Source organism: Pinus tabuliformis, chromosome 7, assembly GCF_031772625.1.
Source record: "Pinus tabuliformis cultivar Carrire ecotype Pingquan chromosome 7, CPIR1, whole genome shotgun sequence".
Taxonomy (NCBI): domain Eukaryota; kingdom Viridiplantae; phylum Streptophyta; class Pinopsida; order Pinales; family Pinaceae; genus Pinus; species Pinus tabuliformis.
The window spans coordinates 15,795,798-15,817,841 of record NC_142293.1 but is presented as its reverse complement, the minus strand read 5'-3'; the positions used below and the strand labels follow the sequence as shown (position 1 = coordinate 15,817,841).

General features: G+C 38.8%; 1 protein-coding gene across 1 annotated transcript in view; it reads left to right on the top strand.

Moving 5' to 3' along the window:
* Positions 1 to 7,299: 7,299 nt before the first annotated feature.
* The window catches only part of LOC149244905 (uncharacterized), a 98,440-nt gene continuing 83,695 nt past the window's right edge, over positions 7,300 to 22,044 (top strand). Inside the window, exon 1 of the mRNA XM_089436561.1 lies at positions 7,300 to 8,332. Coding sequence (XP_089292687.1) covers positions 7,300 to 8,332 — 1,033 coding nt within the window. The remainder of the gene's footprint in view (positions 8,333 to 22,044) is intronic.

The following is a 22,044-nucleotide window of genomic DNA, read 5'->3' as shown; positions in this document are numbered from 1 at the left end:
GCTCATTATGCGATATGTTTTTCACAATTGTTTCGTCTAACTTTTTATGTGAAGTGGTTCATCCTTATTGATTTCCTTTCTTATAATAGCTTAATGATCTTTATTACCAGTTGTTATATGCGATCTTTTTAGATCGCATAATAGAATAATTACATCCCGGGTTAGTATAGACTTAGATGTTGCTGCTTATTAGATTACAATAGCATAACATTATATTACAATTAGAATTAGAATATCTTAAATTAGGAACTGTTAGATCAGGAACATCAAATTCTACACACACACACTCATAGATTGGGAAACTGGTCCCATATCCCCAGTCGGACCCGCTATACCAAACGGATAAGGAGCTGCCAACCAAGGTCCGGACCGGGCGGGTATCCCCCTTGTTGTAGACCCGATTTCGGGGCTTCAACAGGATGATGGTAACATGCTCAAGCGATTTCAATAAATTCCAGCACAAAATTTTGGAGAAATCAGTCTCCATCACCTACATCCATTTTTTTATTTTCTCAGTATTCATGCATCCATTTAAAAGCTTGTTTCATGGGGAGATGAATATGGATAATAGTAACATGCCCAAGAAATTTCAGCAAATTATAGTGCATGGTTTCCAAGAATTCGACCTCCATCAACTTCAGCCACTTTTAATATTTCTCAAGATTCGCACATCCATTGGACAATTTTTTTTTATGGGAAGGTGCATAAGGATGATGGCAACATGCTTAGAAAATTTTAGGTCAATCCATTCTACTATTTGGGAGATATGCACAAAACAAGGCAAATTTGTTGTTTCTTGTAGTACTACTTCAGGTGTCCAAGTTTACTACAAGAAACAGAATGAAAGCTATAGGAAGGTAAAGAAGGTGAAATAAAGTGTGGGAAAGGTGTCTAATGGTGGAATAATGTATAGGGAAGGTAAACATCTCCCATGGAAAAACCCATCACTCCAAGAAGACCCGATTTGACAAAGATAGCTTGCTCATGGTAACTGGAAGACAAAGGTTTAGAATCACCAAGCTATGAAGACCCGTGCAAAAGAAAACAAAGGAAATTATCACCTCCAAAGGACCATGGATCAATCATTAACTTAGCAGCAGCATGCATGTCTCTCTAACAACCATCAGGTAGGTACAGGTATGCAATATTTTTGACCTCTGCTCATGAGCATATTATAGTTAGAAATTTGTTGTCAATGCATGAGAGATGAGGCTTTTTAAGCTAAGGATGGGTCAGAAATATCAACCACCTTCAAATACTTAATTACAGATCACTCCTTCACTCATGCAATGTGGAAAAGCCAAATTATGAAGGGTGATGATTTCGAGGAATGGGGATAATAGTTAAAACAGGAAATTTGTGCAAAGGCCAAGTCACCAAAGCACTCCAATCCCTCCATCCACTTCATATCCACTATCTATCAATCATTCATCCATCCTATTTCATAGAAAAAAAAATATTTTTCGAGAACAAACTCTACACTTTGTCTCGAGTTTTCTTCTTATAACAATTAAATTTGCTAGGAAAAAATACTGCCATTACAACAAAAAACGCGAGCTGGAGCGAATGGAGTTCTCCCACCCCTGGATGCCCTGATCGCCCTTGACTGAGCTTGGGAGCCCTGCTGCCGGGCTGCAGCCCCCGCTGCGGGCCTCCTCCGCTGGTGTCTGCCTTCCCTGCATCCCGGGCATTCTGCCCCGTCTCCGTTTGATCGCGCTGCTCCTGCGGGCATCCACTGCTGCTCCCTCTCAGCTGGGCCTCCTGCCCTTCCCTCCCTTCCCTTGCCGTTCGATGAGCGCCCCTGGCTCGATGGACTCACCCGCCTCTGAACAGGCTGAACTGGAAAAAGCCTTTGCAACTCTCATTCCAGAGAAAAACTCAGAAAGGATTCGACCTACTGCCTCAAAATTTATCAAGAAGCTTGATGAAATCCCGGAAATCCCTCTTCCCCCAACTCTTCCAAGGAGATCCGCTGTAGCCTTGGCTGAACGCGGCCTGGTTGGACAGTTCACGGGGTTATGGCCCTCCCCTCGAACTGTTCAACGTTGGGTGGAAAGAAACTGGAATGCCATGGTCCAGGGGAAAATTGCGATAAGGTTTTGTGGAAGAGCCTTCTTCACCTTCCTCTTCGAAACAGTGGAGGATCGCAATCTAATTTTCAGGAACGGACCATACTTCATGGACACTAGAGGCCTTTATCTCAACCACTGGACCCCGGACTTCGACCCAGAAATGGATGTTCCCAACGCAGTCCCTGTCTGGGTTCGCCTTCCGCATCTTCCGCTTCACTACTGGGCCGACGAATCTGTCCGAGCAATTGGAAACGCAATAGGAAAATACGTGGACAGATCGGAGCCAAAAGAAAATATGCATGCATGTGCGAGGATCTGCGTGGAAGTAGATTTGGGCAAAGGTCTACCAGAGGCAGTCAAGCTCAGAGTGGACCAGTGGACGCATATTCAGTAGGTGGACTATGAGCAACTCCCCTTTAAGTGTAAGGTATGTCATGAGTACGGTCATTTTGCAAATAGGTGCTCTAAATCTAGATCAGAAGTCAATAACAACACTGAATCCCCTGAGGAAGCATGGGAAATAGTCAGGAAAAAAAAGAAGTCAAACCCTCCCCCTGAACCAGAGGTGCCCCACTCTGAAACCCCTCCCCTCTCCACCGTCCCTGCAAGCACGGGCCAATCCATCCCCTCATCCTCCAACCCCTTTGAATCCCTAGCCTCAGAGGAACCCTCATCTCCCCCTCCTTCCCCCAAGGGCCCCAGAATCTCCCCCTCTTCCCCCCTCCAGGCTTCCCCTCCTCAAACAGTGGAAAGGATCTTAACAAGAAACAAAACAAAGGAAAACATTGCAGCCACGGATCCACCAAGGAAAGTTGGAAGAAAATCGAATAAGGAAATAAGAGATGAGAATGCAGCAAAAGAGATGACCACAGGGACTCAGCAACCAATAGACACATACCTGGACAAGAATAAGGGAAGTGGCGAGAAGATGAAGGAGAAAAGCGGGACTCACAACAAATCAGGTAAATGATGATTTTGGTCTCTTGGAACTGTAGGGGGATGGGCTCCTCCCTTAAATCAAATGCAGTCCGAGATCTCATCAAATCAGAACAACCAGACTTCCTCCTACTCCAGGAGACCAAAATCAGTGATCAAGAATTCCAAAACAGCATTTCAAAAAATAAAAAGTATGAAGGAATAGCCACGAGCGCCATAGGAGCCTCAGGAGGCATAGGAGTAATATGGAAAAAAAGCAATTGGAATCTCATAAGCAACAATCAAAAAAGATGGTGGATTAGAACTGATATGCAAAGTTCAGATCAGAAGGAGGAATACACAATCTATAATGTGTATGCACCACCCCACTTCAGAGACAAAGCAACATGTTGGGAATCTTTGAAAGCAGACATCGAGACTACCCAAGGGAGGAAGATCTTTCTTGGAGGAGACATGAAACTAATTAGGAATGCAGAGGAAAAACTAGGAGGGAAGTACTTCATAGACCCATTCAGAGACAAACTGGAGGATATCATCCAAACTTACAAATTTATAGACATCCCTCCTCAAAATGGCCGTTATACATGGTCAAATAAAAGGACAGGCAGGAATAATATCAAAGAGAGACTCGATAGAATTCTCGTTCAGGAGAGTGCAGCAATCAACTTTCAAAGGATCCACAGCTCAATCATACAGGGATACACTTCTGATCACAAGCCCGTGGCGCTGTATCTAGAAAAAGAGGAGGATTTGGGCCCGCTTCCATTCAAATACAATAAAGTCTGGGACGCCAGCGAAGACTTCAAAACCTTGATAAAAGAAACCTGGAGGATAGAGACAACAGGCTCCCCTCACTTCGTTTGGGAATCAAAGATCAAACTATTAAGGATTGTCATAAAAAATTGGGCAAGAAACCACGCAAATGAGGAAAGGCTGGCAAAAAACGAATTGCAAAGAAACTTGGAGAAATGGAATCAGGAAAAGGAGACAGTCCAAGAAATGGAAGAAGACCAAAAGACAGAAGGGGAGATGTATAAAGCATTATACAACCAGCACCGAAAAGAAGAGGAAGAGCTAAGGCAAAAGTCAAGATGCCTCTGGCTCAACTCGGGGGACAAAAATACCTCGTTCTTCCACAATTGTCTCAAGGTAAGGAGAGCTGGGAATAACATAGACAAGATAATGTTTAATGAGAAAGAGATAAGGGAGAAAGAGGAAATCAAGGAGGCTGCCTCAAATCATTTTCAATCCCTGCTCACAGCTGACCCACATTACAAGGAAAACACAGATTTCACAAACATCATTGAAAGAAGGGTTACAGAAGCCCAAAACAGCGAATTGGACAAAGAAATATCCATAGAAGAGGTAGAATGGTCAATCAACAGCATGCCTCTTGACAAAGCTCCCGGGCCGGATGGCTTCACGGTAAGCTTCTACAAAACTCACTGGGATATCATCAAAAAAGATTTTCTCAGAATGGTGAGAAATTTCCACCTAAAAAGCAAAATGGGTAGCAGTGTCAAATCCTTGTTTCTAGCTCTAATCCCAAAAGAGCCCAACCCCCAATCCTTTGATAGGTTCAGACCTATTTCATTATGCAATGTCTCATATAAAATCATCTCAAAGATTCTGGCAAATAGGCTGAAAAAAATCCTACCCTCAGTCATCTCGGACAACCAAGGAGGGTTCCTCCCCAAGAGACACATAACTGATAATGTAATTCTGATACAAGAGGCAATACACAGCAGTATAGCTAGAAATGAGAAAGGCATGATAATCAAGCTGGATATGGCGAACGCTTTTGACAGGGTAAACCACACCTTCTTGGGGACTGTGCTTGCAAAATTTGGGGTTTCAGAGCATTTCATTAATAGGGTCATGGAATGTGTCTCTCAAAACTGGACAGCTCCGTTAATCAACGGGAGGCCATGCAGAGCCTTCAAGAGCACTAGAGGCTTGAGGCAAGGCTGCCCTCTCTCCCCCTTCCTCTATATTATCATGGCAGAAACATTAAGTTTGCACTTGGAAAACAAGCGAAGGTTAAAGGAAATAACTGGAGTGGACATCATCAGAGGAGCTAAAGGGATCAACCATTCCCTATTTGCAGATGACACTCTGCTAATAGGCGGTGCTTCAAGCCTAATGGCTAGGAGATTCAAGGCCATCCTTGATCTCTTCCTTCAAGCCTCGGGGGGCAGATTAAACAACAACAAATGCAAGATATATACCTGGAACGTTCCAAGATATATAACTCAAAGGATCTCTATAATTTTGGAAATCCCAGCCCAATCAAGTTGGTCATACTTTATGTACTTAGGACTTCCGCTGGCCAAAGAGTCAATCAAAAGCGAAGTTTGGGTCAAACTAATTGAGAAGCTGAGGGGGAAACTTCAAGGTTGGGGGATGCATTGGCTCAATCTGGCTGGTAGAACAATCCTTATCAAATCAATCCTTACAGCCCTTCCAATCTACCAATTCGCCATAACCCTTGCCCCTTCAAGCATCCACAAGCACATGGAGCTGATCCTTCGAAGCTTCCTATGGAAGGGAGGAAAGCAAGAAACGAAAAAATTCAGTCTAGTAAAATGGGAAAAGGTCATCCTTCCCATAGAAAAAGGTGGCCTAGGAATTAGAGTTCCCAGATTGGCAAACTTGGCAATGGGATTTAAGCTAATATGGAGAATCTTAATTGAGAAGGGATCCTGGTGGGCAGAGGTTCTCAAAAAGAAATATCTAAGTGGGAGCAATAGCAATATACTCTTAGATACAATCACAGAAAGACAATGCGCCCCTGTTTGGAAGCTGATCAAAAAAACCTTGCCTCTCCTCAAGTCTCATATCTCCAAAGTTCCAGGTAATGGGAAACATACCAGCATATGGAGGGATAGAATAATGGGCCAGGAAGCCAAGGAAAAGCTCTCCCACCTGAGGCCGTTGCAGCAGTGGATGTCTGATACAAACCTTAAAACCCTCTTTGACATCTCAAATTGGGATCATGACAGCTGGAAAGGATGGAAAATTAGGCACCTCCCTGATGGACTAGATGATCTTTGGAACAACCTTAAGCTTTCACTGGCAGGAGCAGCTCCTTCAGGCAGAGCGAAAGAAGACAGCTACATATGGGATCCTACTGGAGGCAATTATTCAGTCAAGGAAGGGTACAAAGCGATCCAAAACCAAGCAGCATCAAACAATTGGCAATACCACAAGAATGCTTGGAAAATCGAAAGCCTTCCGAAGATCAAACTTTTTAATTGGACCTTGCTCCACGGCAAGCTCCTAACAGCAGAAAACCTGAGAAAAAAGGGTATTCAGGGGCCTTCAATATGTTTTATGTGCAGGAAAAAGGAAGAAAACATTAACCACCTCTTCATAGAGTGCCCAATAGCTTCGTCCTGCTGGAAACTCATAACCAGCCCTCTTGAGATAGGGGATGTTCCCAATCAGGTCTCTCTCCTTCAGAAAGGCTGGGGGAAACTCTTTCCTTTTGCAAACAAAAACATGAACCTCGCCAAGAGACTTTGGACCAGCATCCCTTCTAACCTCTGCTGGCAGATATGGCTAGCTAGAAATGAAAGCATATTCAAAGGCAAAAAACCTAGTGTCTCAAGCATCCTGGTCAAATCTATTGCGCTCATAACAGAAACTATCGAAGCTAATGGGATCCAACATGCAGACCCGGACTACACAGATGAGCAGGTGAAGGAATGGGTCCAAAGATTCAATTATAAGATAAAAACAAAATGCAAGCCAATAAAAGAATCAGGGCAGAAGGAATGGAAACTCAGAGGGTCAAAAGAGGAAGTCAACAAATGGATTCAAAGGCAAAAGATGTTTACGCTTCACTTTGATGGGGCCTCAAAAAACAATCCAGGAATAGCTGGAGCAGGGGGAGTAATCAGGGATCCTCAAGGGAGAACGATGGTCACCTATGAATGGAGTTTGGGGACCATGTCAAACAACAAAACCGAAGCATACAGCCTTCTATTGGGGACCTCCATTGCGTGGAAGTTGGGCATTCATGACCTCCTAGTGTTAGGGGATTCAGCAATCCTTATAGCAGCCATGAACACGGGGAATAACTTCAACCAATGTGCCTTGAACAGATTAAAAGACAGAATATTGGAACAAGTCAGGGGCATGAACAACGTGATCTATAAGCACGTCCTCAGAATCCACAATTCGACAGCAGATGAGCTGGCCAATAAGGCCACAAGAAGACCCACGGGCCAGGTGAAGGAGAATAATGAAATCTATGACCATGATATCCCTTAGTCAACTCTCAATCCCTATGCATCAGACTAGAAGTCACCTCAGGCATCCTATTAGAGACAGCCGGCCAGTGCAAAGGCGATCCTCTGTTCTCCAAATCCCTCTCGACTGCCAAAACTGGGGAAGCAGGACATGGAATCGGCCTCAGGATTCGAGCAACGAAGGAATTAACAGTGGCTCTTTACGACACACCTCAGGAAGCAACAAAAGGCGTGATCACGCCCATGCCGGTTCCAGATCACAAGGACGGAGACATATCACCTCAGATGATCCGATGTTAGTCAAGATCAGATCCTCCACACCCATTCACGAGCGGGAGAAAGCCCGATTTGGCCTTATAAATCTCAGCAAGCCTACCAGGGTCCTCACAACTCACCATAATCTCAGGAAGAGGCGGAGAGCTCTTTGGGGTCGGAGGCAGGGACAAGTCGGTCTCTTACACAGTAGCAAGGCTAGTTTTGGTGCCAAAAGAACCTCTGAGACCCTCTCAGCGGACGGCAATCGTTGGTATCTCTTTGCGCACAGTGCCAGCTTGTATCGATTGAAGCAACACATTTCCTGTGGGGGCTCAGTCGGTTTTCCTCTGCTCAGGGTAAACAAACTTCCTCATCTCTGTGTTTTTTCTAAGGCTAATCATCGGATTTGTGTTCTCAGCAGCGCCCTCATTCAGCAACAGGGCTCTCTTTTCCACTCTGCTCCAGCCAAACAGTTCGGCAACACAAAGGTCAAGCCTCCCAAATCCTTTGCATTTGACAAAGCAGAAAACGCTCCAAACAAGATGGCGGACCAGAACAACCAGCCTGCCAATCAGCAGCAGCCAAGGAACCCAATGGATAACATTTTCAATAACAGTGAGTGTCATATGTGCAAAGCACATGTTGTCATGATTAACGCCCTGAAGAAGCAGGTGAAAAAGCTCACGGAGGACTACCACGCGGACAGAAATTCTAAGCGCAAGAAGCTAGAGAAGAGGAAGAAAGATATTGAAGACCTAAAGGACCGTTGCATCCACATGGAAGCTGTAATAGACCACCTCCGCACCATCACTGAAAGTCAGCAAGGAGAAGCCTCAACTAGAGTGAGCAGGAGGGAACCACTCCCGGATGTCTCGGTCACCCAACACTCCCCTTAATCCATATGCACTGCAAATTTAGTTGGATAGGAGGATCTTTTGTAAGGCAATATAGCCGTTTGTTTTCAGCTTTAAGTGTAGTCAAGAGAAGCTTCGAGAACTATGGGTCTGCGAACCCAATTTTGAATCTCAGCTCTTGGAACTTCCCCCTTATTGTAATAGATTTATGAACTGCAGTTTTATAATATACAAGTAGACGACGTTGTTAAAAAAAAAAAAACTCTACACTTTGTCTCACCCTGAAAATTTCTTGAAAAAACAAACAGAACATCCTTTCCATATTCACAAACCTACACTACTCCCTCTGAGCCCTAGCATCATCCTCCAACCCCTATACATAATTTCTCATAACTCCCATATAGTTGGAATACCCTGAATGAAGAAGGAATGACTACTACAGGAAGGCAGAATGTTACTACAAGAAGGAAGAAAGGAACAAATTGTGCTAAAATCCAAAATGGCAGTGCTTAAGAGAGACCTAGTCAAAACATAGAACTCCAAAGCCATTAGGAAATTATGTAGGCCACAAAATAGAAGAAGAAGGCAACAAAAGGAAATAAAGAATTCACCATCAAAACAAAACTCAAACTGCAGTGATGAAAAGAGGCTTTCCAAGAGGTGCCTAATCTCTTTCTAGGTTTTGTCCAAGGCCTAAAAGATGTTATAGAAATGGGAGAAAGGCATGGAAGTCAAGTTGAGGGCCTACCCTAGGCTCAGACTATCAGTTTTTCTCAAAACATGTTTAAACAGAGTTTCCTATAGTACCACAGAAACTGCTATAGGGTTTCTTATAGTACTACAGGAACCGCTACAGGGTTTCTTGTAGTTTTTACTAGAATTACTACAAAATGTCCTAGTTCTTGTTTTTAACATTTTAGAGGTGTCCAAATGGTGGAACAAGGTAGAAAAAGGTTGTAAAAGGATGTGGAAGACATTTCTATATTAAAAAATATTCAAGAACTCATCTTGAATAAGGGAAAGAAGGCAGGCTAATGGTCTCAAAAAAGACTCTGATTTTTCTATGCACAAACAGTTCTGGAAAATAAGTGAAAATGGAATGAAAGTTTCAAGGGAGAGGAAATGAATGAAATGGATCTACAAGGAAAAATAATTCACTTGCAAAGAGGAAAGTTATGTTTGTTATGTTTATGGATAATTTCATATTTGTGCCTGATATTATTTATTTTTGTGGAATATTGTGAGAATATTGGGCAGATTATGAAGATTTGGAGGAGGAGATAATTTAGGGACTTGCTACCTACTATAGGAGGATCAATATTAAATATTAAATCAGAAATATATTCTATAATTATGGCACAGATTGTGGATCTCCAACGATTGAGAAAATCTAGGAATGTGTTCCCTGCCATTTAATGCAAATTCCTAGTATTGGGAACCAGATCCACTAATCAAGAGATTTTGGTGGAGAAAGCTTCCTCCTTTCACGGGGAATGATTCCTAATCACTTTTCATAAGTACCAAATCGAATTTTCCTCTAGGGGTGGATTTTTATTAGTCTTCTTGTGGAGAGAACTTGTATTTTTGCAGCTCCATTCTCATTTCTTGCAGGTATGTAATTGTATCAATGGAAATAATGAAGATTGGCACCATGTTTAGCTTCTAAACCTTGGTCTCCTTCATAGGACTCTAATTTTCCTTGGGCTTGGCCATCCCAAGAGCCTCAGATCTCTTTCTGTATCATTTCCTTTTCTTCTTTTCAATTCTTATTCACATGCATCTCTTGTTCTTGTTTCTTTCTATTTCTGCATTTAGTATTAAAGATTTCTTATTGTAGAATTGGGTGAAATGGTTGATGTAAGTTCTTTTGTAGGATCACAAGCATCATTTCATCCTTTGAAAACATTTGGGAGGTCATATTAATAATTGAGCTACTTGGATTAGTTTTCTTATTCCCAAATCTAGATTTCTGGAACTACTTTGTGGCAAATAACAATAAATTTCTGCTTCTTTTTAGAGCATGCTAAGAAGCTTCAATCGAGTGGGTTTCACTTTTATTAGATCACAAAAAAATTCTAGTTAATAAAAAAAATTACCCCATTTAATTTTCACTTGATTAGTTTAGGCATTTGATAGATTTACTAGCTCACTAGTTCTTGAATTTCTAGATTTTAGACTAGTAGTTTTCTGCCATTTTTTAGCATGGGTTAATAGAGGTATTTTTGAGTGATTCCACTTGGAATGGAGACATAGTTCATCCTAGTCAATAATGTTCTTTTCAGTCCGATTTGAATTTTATTTGGTTTTTCATTCAGTGAATTATAACTCCCTATATCAAATATGTTGTTTCCTGTAGTAGTACTAGAGGAAACCTTGTAGTAGCCTTCCTACATGCATATACTTGCCCAGATTCCCTCAATTGGAATTTTTATTATCCCTTAGGGTTGAATCAAGACCCATAGGTTCTAAATCAATTATTAGGGAAGACTAAAGACCAGTTAGGACTTGCCTCTTTATCCGTGCAAAACATTTCAGCGATTTGGGCTGATGGAAAGATTTATGAAATGGGTAATACAATGATGATTTTATTGATTTCCACATCCAATGAACTTTGTTAATGGAGATAAATTATTTGAAATGTAATGGTTGAAATTTAGTTCATGATATTTACTTTATGAAATTAGAATAGGTTTACTTCCTTGTACTTTTTTTTTGCAATATGTTGAGGTTTCCATTTCGAGCATTTCATTTTCTACAATTAGTTTAGGATTTGAATTCAGTACATGCACTCCATTACATCATGATAGAAAAGAAAGGACACATTGTATGTTGCACATATACTGTTGATACCTCTTAAGTTTGTACGAACCTCGAGTTGATAATTAAAGTCGATAGCCTTGGGAGTTGCAACATTCTTGTTGCAATATCGAGGCTCATCACCTTTTGGTGTCGTTGTCGGTGAGGTGTCAAAGTATGCATTTTTTTCTTCCCTAGTTGATTTATTTACTTTATTTTCTGCATAAACAAATAAATTTCATTAGCCTTATTTCATTTCAAAAATAGAAAAGTGCATTGCATTAGCATTTTCATTCAATCATAAAAGCAAAAAAAAAATCTCCAACACCAACCCATCCCCCCATTTGATCACGTGGTGCAGTAAGAGCCACATCACCGTCCAGTTTTGCAGTTATAAGAAGAAGATATGGAAAAGAAAGTAGAATAAATGGATGGATATGACAACAATAAGGAAGATCCTGTAGGATTTACCATTCAAGATACTGATATCAATGTGCATATGAGGAACATCCCTCCATCTTTTCTTCCAAACTTTCATGTTCTAAGGTGAAAGGATTCGAAAACCTTTCTCTTTGAATTTCAAATCCTTTGTAGATCTTATGGTTACTTGTTAAACACTCAAAAATTGATATTGCTTCAAGCAACATTGAAGGATAGAACTCTTAAATGGTTCATGAGTTTAGGGACTAATTCAATAAGATCATGGAATGATATGCAAAAGATAATTTCTAGAAAAATATAAAGATCACGATTTTAAAGAAGAAATATTTAGAATGAATCAAAAATAAGATGAGAGCCTTGAGGATTTAATAGAGAGGTTCATGTACAATGTTAAGAGGGGAAAATTACATCATTTAGTATTTGACACACTAAAAACCTTCTTACTTAGAACAATTAGAGATGAGTGGATTGATATTCTTGATCTCATGAGTACAAGTGATGTATACCAATTATCATTTGAAGAAATCTGTGAAACATGCAAACACATATCAAGAATAAGCGCAAGAGTAAGTCAATCAGCATCAAGATCGGTAAATCAAGCTAAACTTGGAAATTTTCTTGATAACTTTAAAACAGAAATTCTTAGAAATCTAAGTGAACAAGTAGAAATGTTAATAACACAAAATGACCAAAACGAAGATGTTGATATTTTTTTTTCTATGCAAAATCACATATGTTAAATATTTCCCCTCATTACCCAGGTTGAAGGAAGTTTAACAAGAGGACAATGGAGCAAATCAATTGCCAATGCAGCTATGTTATGTAGCTCCAAGAGGACCATGGCAGCCTATTCATTCTGATACGATGCAAGCGCCTAATTCACAATTTCAAGCTTATGCACATCCATCTCAAAATAATTGGAACACACCCTTTCCTTGGCAACCCTGGCCATCTCAACCCCAAAACCAATCTTCACAAAAAGTTTGTCAAGGAACTTATGGGAGCCATCCACAATATCCTCAATATCTTCCATACCCAACTCCATGTTATCTCTACCATTCACCTCCACCATAACCACAACGCCAACCACATCCATCTAAAATATCCACTTCCACCCAACTACCTGTATCATCATTTCCAAACCCCCACAATGAAGTAGCTCAGCCCACTTACAATGCTGAGGTATAACACTTCCAAACATTTCCTCTTGATCTCAATGGTATTCATCTTAGCTCAGGAAGAGTATTGGAAAAAAGAGATTCTCTTGATATCATTGAAGGACCACATCCAGAAGAAGACTATTCAAATGAGAATATTGAAGGATCATGGGCTGCATTTGATGAAGAGTAGACATCAGAATTAGAGATTGAGAAATATCCCTCATGGTTACCATCAAATCCTCCATGTGTTTAAGAGAAAAATCAGCAAAAAGAGGAAGATTTAAAGGTCATGGAAGAAGAAGACATCCAAGATGATCCAAATCAACAAGTGGACCAAGGGCATCACAACTATATTGAAATATGGTTCTAGACAGTCATTAAGTTACATTAACACTCTCTTCTTCAACTGTGCTAGATATAATCAAAGTCAAATCATTTGATATCTCAAATTAAGGTAAATGTCAAATCATACATTTCAAGCCTACACATCAGGTTGTCTATCATATTGATGTGCACATGGCTCCATTGGATGTATTCTTATACTTAAAAGTGATTTTGCTTTCAAATAGAGTAGGGTAGAAAAAATTAAAAATGAAAAATAAGAGAAAAGTTAAAAATATCAGATGAAAACCTCCTTTGAGGTGCCTGAGATTGGCTCATTAATTGAAAACCTCCATGAGGCGGTCAATGGGTTGGAAAAAAAGAAAGAAAAAGGAAAGGTCCTAGGTGAAAACCTCCGTTAAGGCACCTAGGGAGACCTACTAGTTGAAAACCTCATTGAGGCGTATAGAAGGCCTTGAAGAAAAAAAGGAAAAAATAAAAAATATTTTCTCCATGGATCTCTCTGATGAATGTAGGTTCTCTCGAACATCTGCAAGAAACAAAAAAAAAGTTGGCACAAAAAAAAGTTGGTCAAAATTCTAGTCAAAGGAAGTCAAAATTGGATATTGTCTTCCTTTGTTCATATGCTCTGTAAGGGCCAAGGCCATGTTAATCCATCACCCTCATCTATTTCCAGCATCCACCCATCATTCTCAAGATTTTCCCATTTAGTTTCCTTGTTGTCGTAAAATACTACAGGAATGCTCTGTTTTACTATAGGAAACAAAAATAAATCAAGCATAAATTTATTTTTGTCATATATTGAAAACCACACATCCATTTGCCAAGTTGTTTCAGGTGGAGATGCATATGGATGATGGTAGCATGCTCAAGCAATTTCAGTAAATTCCAACGCACATTTTTTGAGAAATCAGTCTCCATCACCTACATCCAATTTTTTATGTTCTCGGTATTCATTCATCCATTTAAAATCTTGTTTCATGGGGAGATGAATATGGATGATAATAGCATGCCCAAGAAATTTCAGCAAATTATAGTGCATGGTTTCCAAGAATTTAACCTCTATCAACTTCAGCCACTTTTAATATTTCTCAAGATTCGTGCATCCATTGGACAATTTTTTATTTTTTTTATGGGAAGGTGCATAAGGATGATGGCAACATGCCTAGAAAATTTTAGGTCAATCCATTCTACTGTTTGGGAGATATGCACAAAACAAGGCAAATTTGTTGTTTCCTGTAGTACTACTTCAGGGGTCCAAGTTTACTACAGGAAACAGAATGAAAGCCATAGGAAGGTAAAGAAGGTGAAATAAAGTGTGGGAAAGGTGTCTAATGGTGGAATTATGTATAAGGAAGGTAAACATCTCCCATGGAAAAACCCATCACTCCAAGAAGGCCCGATTTGACTAGGATATCTTGCTCATGGTAACTGGAAGACAAAGGTTTAGAATCAACAAGCTATGAAGACCTGTGCAAAATAAAACAAAGGAAATTATCACCTCCAAAGGACCACGGATCAATCATTAACTCAGCAACAACATGCATGTTTCTCCAACAACCATCAGGCAGGTATAGGTATGCAATATTCTTGACCTCTTCTCATGAGCATATTATAGTTATAAATTTGTTGTCAATGCATGAGAGATGAGGCTTTTTAAGCTAAGGATGGGTTAGAAGTATCAACCACCTTCAAATACTTAATTCCAGATCACTCCTTCACTCATGCAATGTGGAAAAGCCAAATTATGAAGGGTGGTGATTTCGAGGAATGGGGATAATAGTTAAAACAGGAAATTTGTGCAAAGGCCAAGTCATCAAAGCACTCCAATCCCTCCATCCACTTCATATCCACTTTCTATCAATCATTCATCCATCCCATTTCATAGAAAAAAATAATATTTTTCAAGAACAAACTCTACACTCTGTCTCACCCTGAAAATTTCTTGAAAAAACAAACAGAACATCCTTTTCATTTTCACAAACCTACACTACTCCCTCTGAGCACTAGCATCATCCTCCAACCCCTATACATCATTTCTCATCACTCCTATATAGTTATAAGACCCTGAATGAAGAATGAATGACTGTTATAGGAAGGTAGAATGCTGCTACAAGAAGGAAGAAATGAACAAATTGTGCTAAAATCCAAAATGGCAATGCCTAAGAGAGACCTAATCAAAACAGAGAACTCCAAAGCCATTAGGAAATCATGTAGGCCACAAAAGAGAAGAAGAATGCAACAAAAGGAAATAAAGAATTCACCATCAAAACAAAACTCGAACTGCAGTGATGAAAAGAGGCTTTCCAAGAGGTGCCTGATCTCTTTCTAGGTTTTGTCCAAGGCCTAAAAGATGTTATAGAAATGGGAGAAAGGCATGGAAGTCAAGTTGAGGGCCTACTCTAGGCTCAGCCTATCAATTTTGCTCAAAACATGTTTAAACAGAGTTTCCTGTAGTACTATAGAAATTGCTATAGGTTTTCCTGTAGTACTATAGGAACCGCTACAAGGTTTCCTGTAGTTTTTATCAGAATTACTACAAAATGTCCTAGTTCTTGTTTTTAACGTTTTAGAGGTTTCAAAATGGTGGAACAAGGTAGAAGAAGGTTGTAAAAGGATGTGGAAGACCTTGCTATACTAAAAAATATTCAAGAACTCATCTTGAATAAGGGAAAGAAGGCAGGCTAATGGTCTCAAAAAAGACTATGATTTTTCTATACACAAACAGTTTTGGAAAAATGAGTGAAAATGGAATGAACGTTTCAAGGGAGAGGATATGAATGAAATGGATATACAAGGCAACATAATTCGCTTGCAAAGAGGAAAGTTATGTTTTTTTCTTTGAAATACTGTTAAACAATCATGAAAAGAACAAATACATTTTTGGACTTGTCTTTGCAGAACTTACAACCAAGATTCTTAAGAGAAAGGACGGAGGAATGCACAAGAGAGAGGCCACCAGAGCCATGAATTAACCAAATTGATGTCTCTAAGTTTCTTAGAGGATGAGCAACACTTTCAGCAGGGGGATATGATGGGCCTTTAAATTAGACATAAATTAAGGCCCATCTGACCATCCTTCAACACAATAAACCTCTCTTTTTGCATTAGATAATGTATTTTTTACTTTAATATGTTGATTAGGAAGGTTTATGGATAATTGCATATTTGTGCCTAATATTATTTATTTTTGTGGAATATTGTGAGAATATTGGGCAGATTATGGAGATTTGGAGGAGGAGATAATTTAGGGGCTTTCTCCCTGATACAGGAGGATTGATATGAAATAATAAATCAACAAGATATTCTGGAATTATGGCACAGATTGTGGAGAAACAATGATTGAGAAAATATAGGAATGTGTTCCCTACCATTTAATGCAGATTCCTAGCATTGGGAACCAGATACCCTAATAAAGGGATTTTGGTGGGGAAAGGTTCCTCTTTCACGGGGAATGATTCCTAAACATTGTGTATAAGTACCAAGTCAAATTTTCCTCTAGGGATGGATTTTTATTAGTATTCTTGTGGAGATAACTCGTATTTTTGCAGCTCCATTTCCATTTCTTGCGGGGATGTGTTTGTATTAATGAAAATAATGAAGATTGGTGTCATGTTCAGCTTCTAAACCTTGGTCTCCTTCATAGTAATATGAGTTTCCTTGGTCTTGGCCATCCTAGGAGCCGCAGGGCCCTTTTGTATCATTTTCTATTCTTCTTTTCACGTATTATTTACATGCATCTCTTGTTCTTGTTTCTTTCTATTTCTTCATTTAGTATTAATGATTTCTTGTTGTAGGATTGGGTTAAATGGTTGATGTAAGTTATTTTTTAGGGTCAAAAGAATCATTTAATCCTTGGAAAAGCTTTGGAAGGTCATAGTAATAATTGAGCTACTTGGATTATTTTTCTTATTCCCAAATCTAGATTTCTGGAATTCCTTTGTGGCAAATAACATTAAATTTATGCTATTTTTTAGAGCGTGATAACAAGATTCAATAAAATTGGTTCCACTTGCATTATATTAAAAAAAAAATCTAGTTAATAAAAAAAGTTACCCCATTTCTATGTCACTTGATTAGGTTAGGCATTTGATAGATTTACTACCTCACTAGTTCTCGAATTTCTAGATTTTAGACTAGTAATTTTCTGCCATTTTTTAGCATGGGTTAACATAGGTATTTTTAAGTGATTCCACTTGGATGGAGACCTAAGACATCCTAGTCAATAAAAAAATTTGTCCCACTGAATTTGGATTTGATTTGGTTGGTCATTCGATGAATTATAACTCCCTATAGCAAATTTGTTGTTTCATGTAGCAGTACTACAAGAAACCCTGTAGTAGCCTTCCAACATGCATATACTTGTCCTGATTCGCTCAAGAAGCTTGGTTATTGTCCCTTAGGGTTGAATCAAGAACCATAGGTTTTAAAACAATGATTAGAGAAGAGGAAATACCACTTAGGATGTGCTCTTTACCCATGTAAAATATTTTAGCGATTTGGGCTAATGGACAATTTTATGAAATGGGTAATACAATGATGATTTTATTGATTTCCACATCCAATGAATTTTTTAATGGCCTAAAATATTTTAAATGTAATGGTTGAAATTTAGTTCATGATGTTTACTTTATGCAATTAGAATAGGTTTCTTTCCTTGTACTTTCTTTCTTGCAATAGGTTGAGGTTTCAATTTCAAGCATTTCATTTTTTGCAATTAGTTTAGGATTTGACTTCAGTACATGCACTCCATTACATCATGACAACAAAGGAAGGACACATTTTATGTTTCACATATAGTTCTGATGCCTCTTAAGTTTTTATGAACCTCGGGTTGATAATTAAAGTCGGTAGCCTTCGGAGTTGCAGCATTCTTGTTGCAATACCAAGGCTCATAAGGTATCTCGTCCAAGCTCATATTATCATGCAGCTATTCTACCACATGAATATTGAGGGTAATTGTTGGGAAGATTAGAATGCAATATGATTAGGTTTAGATTTTCTCCCTTATACAATTTTGGGTTGAGAATGAGCTCCCCGATGTGATTATAGGGTTGAGATGTGCTCCCCTATGTGTTTGGATATCATATTGCTTGATGTGGGGTTGTATATGTATAGCTCCCCCATGAGATTCTAGGTTGAGATGTGCTCCGTGATGATATGTTGTCTAATGATGATGCAGGTCATAGAAATGACAACCTGATGTCTTGATTTCGGGTGGTAGCAATGGCTCCCCAATGAATAGAGGGTTGTGGAATAATTTCCGCTCCAATAACAAATTATTCTTCTTTTAGATTTGATAATATTCAACATATGAGCAGGGACAATCAAGAGATAAGCATGAATAAGCAAGAGATGAATTGAGATGATCAATGATGATTCTTGATGATGAGATACTTGAGACTATATATGATTTGTTGATAGGACACACATGACATGATGTAGGTGGAATTTTCCCTGGATTATTAAAACACGCATCATATTTATAAGTCTCAAAAATCTTCTCTCAGAAATCAAAATGTCTTCTCTCCCCTGCTAAGTGAAGTAGAATTCTTAAAATGTAATAATTTTGGGAACAAATCTAATTAGTGAAAAAGCAAGTTTGAATACCTATCTAAGTCCAAAAATGTTAGACAGACAATTATCCAAAAGGATAAAGGGAGTTGGAAAGCAAATACTAAAAAGAGCATGCAATGTGGACTCACCTTATCAGCTCATAATCAAGAAGACAAATGGAATCTGGATAGTGGTTGTTCCAAACATATGAATGGGGACATCTTGAAGCCTTGAAAATCGTTGCCTCAACATGGGAGAAAACCACCCGGTCTGGACCTTGGTTGGAAGCTCCTTTTCCATATGGAGTAGTGGCTTCGACTGGGATAATGGGACCAGTTTCCCAATCTGTTTAATTATTGTGCTAAATGGGGTGATGTGTGATGTTTTTAGAGTAATGTTTAAGCTAATGGTAATCTAGTCTAAACTAATCAATAACAAATGCATTTAACTTATTATTTCTAAAAATTATCTAATCATAATTTCTAAAAGAAATTGGTAATAAATATCATGCAATTATGATTAGAAGTGAATCCATTTTAACAATAATCATTTCGTATAAAAAGTTGGCCGAAAGGATTGTGAGAAATATATCACATAAAGAGTTATTCATATATTCAGCATAAAATAAAGATCATCATCATATAGAAGTGCAATAATGATAATCAAAATTCAGACTTTCATACATAAATAATTCGAAAAGGAAATGATTGCTTAATACACAATTAAAAAGGATTACGAGATAAAAGTACCATTTATAATACGTCCTAATCATGTGTTTCAGCAATATTGATATATCTTCAATCTGTTCAACATCATCTAAGAGTACAAAAGTCTAATTTCAGTAGAAGATGCTAAGCCAAATAAAAATAAATCTTGTTCCATATATTTTACCAGAACTTCCTCAAAGGGACAGAAGTGCATGTTTTGAAGAGAGTTTCTAATAAAATTCTCGACCCCTTTCTAAATGCATGAGAGGGGTTTAAATACTAAAACTATAAAACAAAAAATAGATTATTACAAAAATAGTTGAGGAGATTTAAATGACCTGCCTAAATTTATGCAAAAATAAAATCAAAATTAAAGTAAATAGGGTGACTAACTACATTGCATTCGATCCTTCAAATCGAAAATATCCACCATAGGCTTTAGCTATGTAGGCTGGCCGACTTTAGCTTTCAACTTTCCATCAAATACGGCATTGGTCAGTGCTGACACCATTTTCTCGGCAGAAATGGTTAGGCATCGGAGGGTCATCGATTGGCTGTGAGGCTTGACCAAATGTTGCCAATATGCCTCCCAGTCTACCCTGGCCATTTGCCTTATCACTTCTACTTTTTCTTCTGTTGCCTATTTCCTTTGTTGCTCAATATAAATCGCATTTGGAAGGAACCCTGGAATGGACTTTGCCACTAGATTGGCACCATGCAAATTCTCATTGATATTTTCTATGATAATGTTTTGTTGTTGCCGCCGTGTCTGTTGTTTCCTTTTCTCCTTTTTTAAGCCAAGAATCCCAGCTTGCAAACAGAATTTCCTTATGTGATTCTTCTAGCTTGGGCAAGTCGGATTTTCTCCCCTCCTCTGTATTTTTCCAGGTGATGAAATCAGATATCTTTTTAAATATCTCATCATATTCAAGTCGCATTTCTATGACTTAACTTGTTAGTTTATCACTTGTTTTGCAATAAGATTTCCGGTGTGAAATCCTCTGGCACAGTAATTCTTTCTGATGTGTCAACTGGGAATTAAGGTCGAGTGATTCGGTAATAAACTAATCAATTTTTGGATCGTCTTTATGTAGATCAATTATTTCCTGAACTTGTGCTTCCTTCTTGGCTAAGATGATTCTATGTTCTATTTGCATCTATTCAAATTCCCATTGAAGCTTGGCCAACTGTATCTATGCCTGTTGGTCGGATTTGACTTGCTGTAATTGTTTCTCAAGCGACGTTATTTTATTTTCCTTTTCTCTAAGCAACATTTCGACTTCTTTTTCTTTGTCTATGGTTGTTGTAGCATAAGCACTTGCAAACTGCGAGAGTCTATTTAGGTTGGCAGATGGATCAACAGGCGAGTACTTCCATAGAACATCCATTAGTTCATTTTCGGGGGTAGTAACATCTATAGAGTCCAATTTTATTTTCTTTCTTTACCTTTTCACCATGGCCTTATGCTGTGGGCTATAGAATACATCTAGAGGGGCTATTTCTTCAATTCTCGGAATTATTTTAGAGGTGGGGGTAATAGGGATATGCTCTACTTCTGGTTCATTTGCATTTTCTTCCACTGTAATTTCCAGAACTATTTTATGTTGTGGAGTTTGCAACTCTAGCACCTATTCCTCTATATTGATACTTTTATTAAAAGTATCCCACTCTTCCTCTAGGTTCGTTTTTGGTATTCGAAAGAATTTCAAAGGCATAAAGACCCATTCCATTACAGGACAGAGGCAGGGAGACAGAAAACCAAAAAGGGGGAAAAAGCCACAGCACAAAACAGCTGAACCAACAAAAATCATGGAGCATCACTAGCACGAGCAAGCCACCTGACAGCGAGGCACAATTACCAGAATTTGGTTACTATGATGTTAGAAAAAGAGACCTCTAAGTTCATGTGTGTCTAGTCATGGCATCAAGTAGTTAGAAGCCAGAGGGGATAAATTAAGACCTCTCGAGCCTCAGAAAGCCCGAAAGCATTGTAAAAAGCCTATAAATGGTTGAAATCTAAAAGAAACAAGGGTTCAACTTTTAGAGACTGTGGATACTATGTTCCTCTCGGCGTCTCATCTTCATTCCAGTAATACAAGCTTCTTTTGTTGTTACATGTTCAATTCCCATTTTCTCCTCTACTCTAAACTTGCACTTGAATATGTTATTCATGTTTTCTTCTATGTCTAATGCCAAATAATCGGCATCTTATATCTGCATTGATAAATTAGATTTACAAGCTTCATTTACTTTCTGTAGCTAGCCATTCATATGTGTTTATGTATGTATCTGCTGGTACAGTCAGGATTCTCCATCTATTCATTGAATCTATAAACTATTGAGCATTAGTGGTCTAAAGCCTTGTCAAGCTAAGGGACTTCATGCATGTCTTGAGTGAAAATGGAGTTGAGATAGTCATTTGACTTGATCCAAACCATCATCCATTCCAATAGTTCCGAGAACGATATTGAAGATTTATATGTTACCAGGCATCTCTGAGCTACAACCTAGGAGAGCTTCCTGGAGTGATAATAGGTCCAACCCTAACCCCTTTATTCATGTAATAAACCCAATAGGGTTGAGTCATAATCATAGTTAGTTAAAGAGACAATAAAGCCTATATTAATAATTGTAAGTGGTTGACCTGCATTTAAGAAAGGGACCATAGTTAG